The sequence below is a fragment of the Pollachius pollachius genome (assembly GCF_949987615.1).
Source record: "Pollachius pollachius genome assembly, chromosome: 3".
NCBI classification, from domain to species: Eukaryota; Metazoa; Chordata; class Actinopteri; order Gadiformes; family Gadidae; genus Pollachius; species Pollachius pollachius.
In genome coordinates, this window is record NC_136936.1 from 31,803,694 (window position 1) to 31,815,070 (window position 11,377).

The 11,377-nt window shown below is 40.7% G+C and overlaps 1 protein-coding gene across 1 annotated transcript; it reads left to right on the forward strand.

Annotated features, from left to right (window-relative positions):
- Window positions 1–5,052: 5,052 nt before the first annotated feature.
- Window positions 5,053–10,712, forward strand: LOC307072747 (tubulin alpha chain). The gene is made up of 4 exons (XM_079732200.1): window positions 5,053–5,188; window positions 8,339–8,549; window positions 9,215–9,363; window positions 9,453–10,712. The coding sequence occupies exons 1-4, from the start codon at window positions 5,186–5,188 to the stop codon at window positions 10,425–10,427; spliced, it is 1,338 nt and encodes a 445-aa protein (XP_079588326.1). The 5' UTR covers window positions 5,053–5,185; the 3' UTR covers window positions 10,428–10,712.
- The last annotated feature ends 665 nt before the right edge of the window (window positions 10,713–11,377 follow it).

Genomic DNA, 11,377 nt, shown 5'->3' on the forward strand with positions numbered 1-11,377 from the left:
AATATTTCACCCTCCTAGATTCTATGTAAGTGTACTCATGAAAACAAGTAATACATTTTTAAATATCACATGAAATAGTTTTTATTATAATTACTTTTAGATTTAGATTATATGGACTTTTTGTTGTACTGAGCAGGACAGTGTTGTAAACATTAATGTTTTCTGCCTATTCCTTGACCAGTTGGGTAAAAATGGTTTAAAAACACATTGTTATAGTGTAGTAGAATGCTGAAGTCTCATCCATATTAACTTTTTTGTACAATATGAGATTTTTGTGAAAAATAGTGGTTACCCCACTTGACATAAATCGGTTACCCCAAATGACCATATTGCTTATACAGCCAAAGAATAAGTAACAGACACAGAAAAAAACAAATAAATAGTCATCAAGGTAAAATTAATTAATGTTTTAATATGTTCTCATATTATTTTTCATATTATATTAATTTACCAAAACAATGAACAAACAGTGATGAATGAACAGTGAACAGTGATGAATGAACAGCAGACAATGAACAAACAGTGTGCGAGTGTGTGTGTGTGTGTGTGTGTGTGAATGTGAGTGTAAACATTTCATTTTACAACAATTCATATACATTAACAGTGTCACAAATAGGTTGTGAACACAAACATCCCTATCCTGACAAGAAAATTATTGTGGGAAAAATATCATAGCTTATGGCTGTGAGACTGGAATTGTTTCCAGTCATCTACTGTGAGCTTTGAATGGCGGCAGTTCACAGGCTCTGGTTCAGCACACATGTGGAGCACATCAGACTGGTAGTAGAAGAGGTCATCAGGTGGGTCAGGCCAGGTGAAAACATTTTTGCCATTTAGCTGTTTCATGCAAGAAACCTGAACCCACCACCTGAAGAATCTGTCCTACAAACGGTTTACCCTCATATTTGACCAGAGCAAACTTCCCTCTTTGATCTTCAAGGCCAACTGATGTTGAGGGGAGATCACTGAAATCTACCGCTGATGGATTATAGCACCTGCAAATAGCAGGCCTCGCACAGAAACAGGAAATGTCCCTGTAGCGGATTGAGGCTGGCTTCTCGCAGGTCACCTGGTGTAGTTTCATCGTACCCTTCACAGCAGGGACAACTGCTGGGACTTTGTCATCATACCTTTTAATGGCATCCTCAGAAATCCAAAAGTATGTTACACTTGATGAGGCCTGTGGTCTCTCTGGCTGTACATAGTCATGGTCAAGGTTTCCTATGGGCTGAGGAGGGCCATCATCCGCTGACGAATTTAGTGATGGAGGAGTCAGGTTCAGCACATCGGCAAGTACCCTGTGTGCGTTCCTGCACTGTCTCTGCGACTGCCTCCACTTTTCCCTCAACTTCCTCTGTTTTTGCTTTGGCAGTGCCGCTACTGGGGTGTTCGTAATGTTTCCCTCTCTTTTCCTCCTTTGATAACTAAGAGTACAACAGAAAAAAAAACAATTAGCCTTTTATTTCTAGAACTATAACTTATCCTTCATTACCACCACACACTTCTCATTTCCACTAGCCTTTCAGAACATCTACATCACTGACTTTACACTGGCAGTCCTTCACATGAAACGTGTGTGTGTGTATTTACGCATGTGTGTACTACCTTTCCTTTCTTTTGGCCAGGTAAGTGGCCCTTGCAGCAGGGTCTGCATTGAGTCGTGCTCTGTGGCGAGCCACCTTTTCTTTACTTGAAAGAGCCATCTGTTAAGGGACAAGAGGATAGAAAGCTTATTGTTTGCATTACATAGGCTTACATAGGCTACAATGTACAGTATTATACAAATGTGAATTCAAATGAATGAATGGATGAATAAATACATATTTAGATATATACATAAATAATTAACCAAATGAATAATTAAACAAATACAAATAAACAAACAAATTAATCTATCGATAAATTCATGGAGAAAAAAAAACACATTTTAACCTGCTGTTTATATTGAACAGTAGGAGTCACTATTTAAACTATAAAAAAATATTATAATCAGCATCACATATACAGCTCTTGGCCCTAAATTTATCAAATTGGCCCTCTAATTTTGTTTTTTAATTGAAATGTCAAATGGTGTAACCGGTTACACCATTTGACATCTTCCTTTTTAGGAGGATGTCAAATGGTGTAACCGGTTACACCATTTGACATTTCCGTTTAAAACCAAAATTTGCAGGCATTATTAAGGACACCTAGGTGAACACTTAACCTTGGTGTGAACATTTAAACACGTTTTACATTAAATATAAGAACTTTGATAAAAATTGTTTAATATTTTTTTTACCGAGGTCATACCATTTGACATGTAACCTTAACAAGCCTGGCCATGGCTTAAAAAAGCTTAATTATGTAAAATTTCAGAGAGAGTTACTAACATTGACTTGCAGCAGTCAGTGTCTTCAGGGGTCCTTCTCTGTGACATCATATCCTGTCACATGATCTTCTGGCACAATATTTACAAAATGGCCCCTAAAATGCGGTTACACCACTTGACATTTCAAGAGGTTGACCTTGCAGACGTAATTCCCCTTATTAATTAAAATATTCTAAACAATGATGTTTCACTACTATTATTTAGTATTAGAAAGTACTTGTGTAAGATTATGCCAAAGTATATTCAAGGTCATTTTGAAGGGAATTTCACATTTTATCAGCAAGTTTTATAACTTGGTACTAAGTTTTTATGGTTACACCATGTTGACAATTTTACCATTATTCTCTTAATATTCTCACAAAATTGGATGAAACCAGAACTTTTAGATTTGGTCTTGAAGAAAATGATGTTTGAAAATGATTTGATAGATTTTTCTCAAATTTTAACACTTTTAAATGTATTTCATCCTCATGTTCACAAAATGAGCGTCTCGTCTTTGACCCAAATACTTCTCGTTCAATTCTTTATTCGTGGGCTCAAGCAGGATATCCCAACAACCATCGCCATCATGCTACATTGTTGACCCTTATTTTTGCATCCTAATTCTAGTGTTAATCCTCCATTCGCTCCCATTATTGTTCTCCCTAATTCATCACAAAACTCAGCATATAGAAACACATGACATGGCCGGGCCTATCAATTACCTCTTCAATACCTGTTAATATACAAAACATACAACAATACCAAACCATATCCAACTGTTTAGCGATTAATACATTCCTTGACCGTATACACAGCATATTAAAATTCCCAGTAATGAACAGCCCTTCACATATTGTAGACACAATTTTTCTAGTGCATTCAGGAAATGTTCAGCCATTAAGTCTCATCTATACAGAGATCATGAGAGGGGTCAGGAGTTTCTCGGTAGTGGCGGATCTGGACAATCGGACACAACATTGATTGATTCATACATTGGTACAAATGAGTGGTGAATGCAAATGCAATGAATTGTCTAGTATGTACCGATAATGGACACTCTTACTGCTCTTTTTGCCTCTGAGGTTTTCAAAAAGCAATATGATGAGGCATATCATCACCTCTCGATCCCTGATGTGTTTCAGGATATATGGGACGGACAGACTACAACTAATAAGGCCTTATATAAAATGTACTCATCATTCCTAGCCTTATTTCTCTATCTCTATCAAGGGTTGTTTTGCGAAATGGGAAATGCATTAAAGAGGCTGTATGTGCAATACCTGGAGATAATTTGGTTCTCACAGTTTTTCTCACGGCTTCCTGGAAAATCTGTTTTGGGTTGGGGAGCTCTAGGGAAGAGAACCTCCCCATTGTTACGACCTACACCGACTTTTTTATACTTATTTAGTATCACCCCAGCCCCATGCCAAACGAAAGAAAAAAGACCTCAGACTTTGGAACAAAGACACTCGAATTCCCTGATTTAACGCAAAGGAATGGACTACAGGCAAAGAGAGGAAGTAACCACTTGCCACACCTGTTCCCGACCACCCCAAATTGTTGCCCTAATAAATTGTGCTCTTAATTCACTACAATCACACACTTCAGGGCTATACAGGCATTAGTTCATGGTTTATTTCATAAACCATGGACATTTTAACAAATACATAACCAAAGTATGAAAAATCAGAGGGGCACGTAACGAAGGAAGATCTCTCCCCCCTTCTCCTTGTTATTAAATGTGTTTTATAAATACATTTTATTTGATTAGCATTTCACAGATACAATGGATGGGCCGACTAGTACTGTTCACCACCGTTGCTTCTTTCCTCATAAGAAGCAACAATCAATGTTTAATTACGTTGATTTACCTTTGAGCATTTCCTATAGGCTACTGTGGGAAATGCTGTTTACAATTGACCAACACCACTTATATTCACTTTTGTATCATGAAAGAAAGACCCATCATCGTGCTAGCAGAGGCAAATCCACCGCTTTGCTTCAGCCATGGACATCCAACTATTTCCGAAAAATGCTATCAATAATGTCTATACAAATAAATGGAGGAAACATACTCAAACTACTTGTGTGTAAAACAAGATGACCTCCTTAAATACCCTCTTTTTAACTCTTTGTTGAGTACAAGCTGAATGGCACAGCAATGATAATATATCATCACACATTCCCAGAAGTCAGGGGTTCTCACACGTCAGACCATCCCTACAGGAGAAACTGCTCTTCACTTCCGCATCAACTGTCGCACTCTATAGAAATACATCAAATATAGACATGCTAGTCTAATTCAGAATCGGCCACTTAGGTAGAGCTTACTTTAAGGCCTGTGTTGGCTGCCCTATGTTGGCAGCCAGAAACACACAAGGGCGAACACGGCAGGAGTACAAAATATAAAATGTATTTCCTCAACGCACTAAAAAAGTTCGTATTAACTGTGTAAACAAAATAAAACACGTATTTTCGGTATCACTAGGTAGTCGTTCACGTTGTTAATGAATTGGCACGTTGTCTCTACCATTCCTTTTATTTACGAAACAAGACGAGCAGGCTCGTCTGCAAAACAAAATGGTCGCCCAGTTGCAACGGACATCTTACGGCCTCCTACCGGGGGTGTGGCCTGGTGACGTCATCCTATCGGGGGGGGGGGGGCGTGGCGTGGTGACGCGGGAATGACTCATTCGGATAGCAGGACTGCTCTTCACCCACCTGGCATTACTAACTCACTAGAGCCCCATAGACGGTTGCTGTGAGAAGATATAAAGTTAGACTTTTAGTCTTTGTTTTCAATCTTTGAAAAGCAGTCACTTCGAAAGCAAAATGGTAAGTTCATCCTTTATTTAATCAGGCTGTATGTCTTTTATGCCTAACTATTGCCATGTTTTGTATATTGCGTTTTTTTTAGTTCGGACTCAATCCTCACAATAAGGGCCAATCTTGTGTTAAAACTATGTCGGAGGTTTCAGTGTGCGCCTCGCTGGAAGAGCGGACGGATTAGTGTAATGGACTCCCTCCACGGTCCTGTTTCCCCCCATGCCTGGTCGACCAGGAGTAGACCTTCACTGCTGCTACTCGACCGAGCTATATTTGGCCAGTGACCTGACCTGAGCAGTGGTTGGGAAGATTTGCGTATTTTCAACCAGCAGGATTGAAAATCGTGTCGGTTAATGAGTGCAGGAAGAGGGCTCAAATGGGGCCGAGGTTGGACTCCATGAGGTTCAGGCATCCGAGGAATGGGATTAGGTGTGTCCCAACTGCGTCAGTCCGCCTGAACGTTAGACTCTGAACCAAAAGCTGCTGCGCACCTTTTATGCTTTTTGATGTGGATATTGACAGTTTCTACCAAAGCTTGATATTCACAACCCTCAAACGACAAGAGTTGAAGGGTATACCAGGTGACGCAATACAACCAAATGAGAGGGAAAATCGACGACCATATGCAAATATGTAAACAGGGGGAAAATAAATCGGGTTAGGGTTAAATGTGGTATATGTGGCTTATATGTAGACCTGATGTATAAGTTCCGTCCAATCATTTAATGCCGCCCGATATAAATGATTGGATGGCCTTCCGGCAACCTACCGGGCTGTCTGCACGCAGTGTTCCCGGGCACTTATTGCGCATAAGTCCTCACGAGCCTACGCAGACGAATGCTAAAGCTAGCAAGCTGGTCACGTGGTCGGGAGGAGGGGCCAACGGGGAGGCCTGGAGGGAGTGTTTAGATATTTGTCGGTTGTATACTTTCAAAAACTAGCTTGTTCTGGCTGGTTTTTGCAAATGGCCATCCCTAGCATTGAGCCGCACTCATATACCCATACGAAAACAACCCAATGCCTTCATATGGGTAAATGTTATGTTGGCCTGGGGTCAAAGAAGGTAACCATGTCATCCCAAATACGTAATGAACAGAATAAAGTGAAATGTGGCTCACTTCCTCTCTGCCTTTCCCCATGTATGTTCTTAGGTCAAAGTACAGTAGTTCTGTTGACCATTGTTTTTAAAACCACACATTGAATTGTTTTCAGCAGTTTGTGGTCTGAGTCAACAGACACACCCTGTGTGTCTGTCAAAGCGCACACACAGGGACAGTTTACGGATTCAGAACGCCTTTGTTTATTGCTTACAAAACATACTATGCGGTTGGAGTCGTAAAAAGTACAGCATTTTCAAACTAATCTTGTCAAAGAAACGTTCCGTTTTAAAAATGTATTCACCAAAGCAAAATAAACATTTGAGCGTCATCAAGTCACCCTTGTCATTAACAGCTGTGGGTGTCCGGTTAATAAGAATCTCAAAATAGCACCTACGTGCAAATCAGCTGACCTGGTTAAGCTGGTCATCGGTTGGTATCGTTGCAAAGGCAGTGATGATTGAAGCAGACAGAGACGTTCTAGTATGTTTATCTTTCCAGGACTGGCTTATTTTATTGCTCTCGTCTTCACAAACGAAACACAACTATGCCAAATTTAGATTCGATGCAAAAAAGTCACACATCTGAAACAGTTTGAACGGATGAAATGTAACATTGGCTTATTTACTTTTTTAGAAGAAAAACCACCCAGCCAACATCATAACCTACAAAAAGAGCCTCAACATAATCCATCCCTTACCTCATTTCTCCCTTATCTCACCTCATTTCCATTTCCTCTTCCACTGTCACACCCTGGCGCTCAGTAGGTCGTCATGCATCCTCCCCCTTTACTCTCCCTCCTCCATCCATCCTCACACCCAACTTTGACTATCTATATGGGAAGATTATGGTCAAATATGCTGGTTATGCGGGCCCTGTACATTGGAAATCATGATATACATTTAGGGCATCTAGCAAGGGTCATGCATTTAGAAAAAAATAAATAAACCATTGCAGTTATAGGGGTACAAAAAGTTCATAAACGCTAAAGGTTAATAGAGTATCGAGTCAAATGACACTTGACAGGGCAAGGGTTGTAATAAACAAACCATGATAAAGAGCAGAAGTTGGCGAAGTTGGCAAACATGGCGTTTCGCTTGTGTTGATATCACTGGGTGTTATTGCATACACAAGGTTGGGGAAGTTCAAATGATGTTCCCCGGTACAAATGTTTAATGTTTGTCACTTACTGGACCCTCTCACTTCATGTTGGTCAAACTAAATCCATGCTAACCAAAACATTAGTGTAACAATATAAAAATAACAATTGAAAAGCAAACATAAGGAGGGTTTTTTCAAGGTATTTTAAAGCTATATAATGAAGTTCTTACTTGACCAGACTCTTGTATGAAACTCTGTTGGAATCCAGTTTAAAATAATCTCAAATGTCAAGTCTGGGATTAAAGTAACATGGCATCATGCATTTTTATGACTTAATGACCTGGCATCATACTTTTTTGCCGACAGTTGAACGCACAAATTTAAGATTCATGATAGTCGTGTTAATGTGGATTGGGATTGAAAGAATTTCAAGTTAGTATCTGTTAAGGGTTTGCCTAAATGTTTCACTAAATTTGCTTATCCTGCTTTGCTGGTTATGACAAAGAATTAGGATTACTGCAAATAAATTGATTGAAAAGATAATTCCTTTCAAGTGTAAGGAGTCCTGCAACACCCTCCGAAAACATGTCTGCTCACATTCCATGTTCCCATTTGACTGCGTAATAATGCCTTTGACTTTGTTGGAGAGAGGTCTTCTGTTACTGGTTTATAGAAAGTACTTTATTTGAACAATCACTACTCTATTTCTACTCCATGTTGTCTTCCTAGTATGTTCCTATAGCATAGGGCTGTAACATGAGAGCCAATGACAGCTGCTACAGCACTATTTGATTTATGACCTCTTGCCTTGAAAATAAAAATATCTGCTCCCACCTAGTGGTGGTTACACAAAATTACAGAATGTCCTGCCTGATAAACTAATTTCAGGTCTTTGGAATTCCATTTGGCCCCTTTCCAACGTCTTCCATTCCTCCTTCACATATATGTTTTTCCATTGCAGCGTGAGTGTATTTCTGTGCACGTGGGGCAAGCTGGCGTGCAGATGGGCAACACCTGCTGGGAGCTGTACTGCTTGGAGCACGGCATCCAGCCTGATGGCAGAATGGCCGAGAAAAAGCATGACGAGTCCTTCACCACCTTCTTCAGTGAGACCGGCGGTGGGAAGTACGTCCCAAGGGCCATCTTCGTCGACCTGGAACCCACCGTGATTGGTCAGTTGCTGAGCATTGTAGTGAAAGGCCAGGATATTCAGAGTAGCATATGTGATGAGGAGGTGCAAGATAGAGTTGTGACTAGGGTTTCACTCTCAGTTGAGGTACTTGGTTCCCCTTCCCTAATGTAGGTCTCCTACCTCTTGGCGTCCTTTAACAAGATGCGTGACCCCCATTCCTGCTCCTTAATGGATAACTTGAGCATGTCAACCTGAACCTGAATATTTCCCCATCATTTTAGGTCTAAGGGGCAAATACAGACAACAATTGTTGAAATTGGTCCAGCTGTAATCCTTTCCATTATATGGTCAGACACTTAATAACTGTATCAGCCTGTCGGTAGGAAAACAAGCACTTTTAGAGGACGTACATTGTCCGGGCATAATTGCCCAATAGGATTACCGTTTCCGTAGATTAATCCTGCAAGTGTTCTCACTCAATACTCGACCAAGACCAATTAAAAAAAAAAAAGTGATCCGCATTAGTCCCTAAGACCAAAAACTATGGGGGTGGAAAGGATCCAAGTGGAAGCTTTCCTTTTAATGACGTGCATTTGAATGGGCCATTGATGGCTTTTGGATAAGTATCTACTGATGACTTAATGGTCACTTTGACTTATGGCAAAACCATTTCTTATCCACTGTTTGTATCTTTAAACCACACAGATGAGGTGCGTACAGGAACCTACCGCCAGCTCTTCCACCCCGAGCAGCTCATCTCTGGGAAAGAGGATGCAGCTAACAACTACGCCCGCGGCCACTACACAATCGGCAAGGAGATCATCGACTCTGTCCTGGACAGAATCCGCAAACTGGTGAGACCTTATGTCAGTGTTTTAATTCAGGTTTTCAAAAGAAAAAAATACTGCAAGTGTTTCTGATTCTGTGTTCTGTCTGTGTGAAGTCTGATCAGTGCACAGGTCTCCAAGGTTTCCTGGTTTTCCACTCCTTTGGCGGCGGTACCGGTTCTGGGTTCACTTCTCTCCTGATGGAGCGGCTCTCTGTTGACTTTGGGAAGAAGTCCAAGCTTGAGTTTGCCATCTACCCAGCGCCCCAGGTGTCCACAGCTGTAGTGGAGCCCTACAACTCCATCTTGACCACCCACACCACCCTGGAACACTCGGACTGTGCCTTCATGGTGGACAATGAAGCTATCTACGACATCTGCCGCAGGAACCTCGACATCGAACGCCCATCCTACACCAACCTCAACAGGCTTATTAGCCAGATTGTGTCCTCAATCACCGCCTCACTTCGCTTCGATGGTGCCCTGAACGTCGACCTGACAGAGTTCCAAACCAACTTGGTACCCTACCCTCGTATCCACTTCCCATTGGCCACCTATGCTCCAGTCATCTCCGCGGAGAAGGCCTACCACGAGCAGCTCTCTGTGGCAGAGATCACCAACGCCTGCTTTGAGCCAGCCAACCAGATGGTGAAATGTGATCCCCGCCATGGTAAATACATGGCCTGCTGTCTGCTGTACCGAGGTGACGTGGTGCCTAAAGACGTCAACTCCGCAATCGCTGCCATAAAGACCAAGAGATCCATCCAGTTTGTGGACTGGTGTCCCACAGGCTTCAAGGTTGGCATCAACTACCAACCACCAACTGTGGTTCCAGGAGGAGATCTGGCCAAGGTCCAGAGGGCTGTGTGCATGCTGAGCAACACCACTGCCATTGCTGAGGCATGGGCTCGTCTCGACCACAAGTTTGACCTAATGTACGCCAAGAGGGCCTTTGTCCACTGGTATGTTGGGGAGGGCATGGAGGAAGGAGAGTTCTCAGAGGCAAGAGAAGACATGGCCGCTCTGGAGAAGGATTATGAAGAGGTGGGCATTGACTCGTTTGAGGAGGATGAGGAAGGAGAGGAATATTAGCAAGCTCAGATATGTCTTTAGTAGTTGTTGAAACAAAATTATATCTTATAACTATCTTCATTGAATCTCAAGTAAATGGGCGACTGGGTTTAAAAACGACTTTGATATTCTTTATTAACTTTTGTTTTGGCATGATATATTTCTGAAAATGCAGTCCAGGTGGTTTTGTTTCAGTTATTGTTCTTTTTTTTTTTTTTTACAAGCTTTATTTCAGAATATCATTTTTTGATTTGTTTAATTTTCCCTCTGGGGTAACCTCAATAAAAAGATCTCAATTTATTTTAAGTCTGTCTTATTATTTTTTTTTAAATGGAGACGTCAAAGTTTTTAACCATTTAAACTTTTGCTGTATTTTACATACCATTTTGCATTTGCTCCATTAGGCAGTAGTATAATATGGTTTAGATTTTAATGTACACAGCTGCCTGTAAGTTGCCTTACAATGCACGTAGGTCCTAAAACCGGCCGTTTTAAACATATTATGACTGTTCCTATAGATTCACAAAATCGTTCTCAGTTTTCCCTTTGTATTATTTCATTGTAGTCCAAAGGGGCATTAAATGGTTCATCAAATCAATTACTGCCCAGCAATAATCTTGCTGGGCAGTTACGATAAACACACAATTAAAATAATTGATTTATTTATATATATATGTTAACTAGCTGCACATAACCACAAAATGAATGGTCCATTGTAGCTTACAAATGAATGGAAATAGGTTTAATGTGAAAATATTGTGAAATCAATGTTTGCCACGCCATCCTGTCATGAGACAAATTTCTGTAAAATTTGAATTGCTCTTGAACCGCTTAGCATTGTGGGATTTAGCGCTATCAAAAACTACTGAAAAGTGAGTGATAAGCTGACGTCGCAAACATACAAGGCAAAGTTATAAACTCTGTACTGTAATTCTCTTTTTTAAGGACATCCACAAAAAAAATCTTTAATA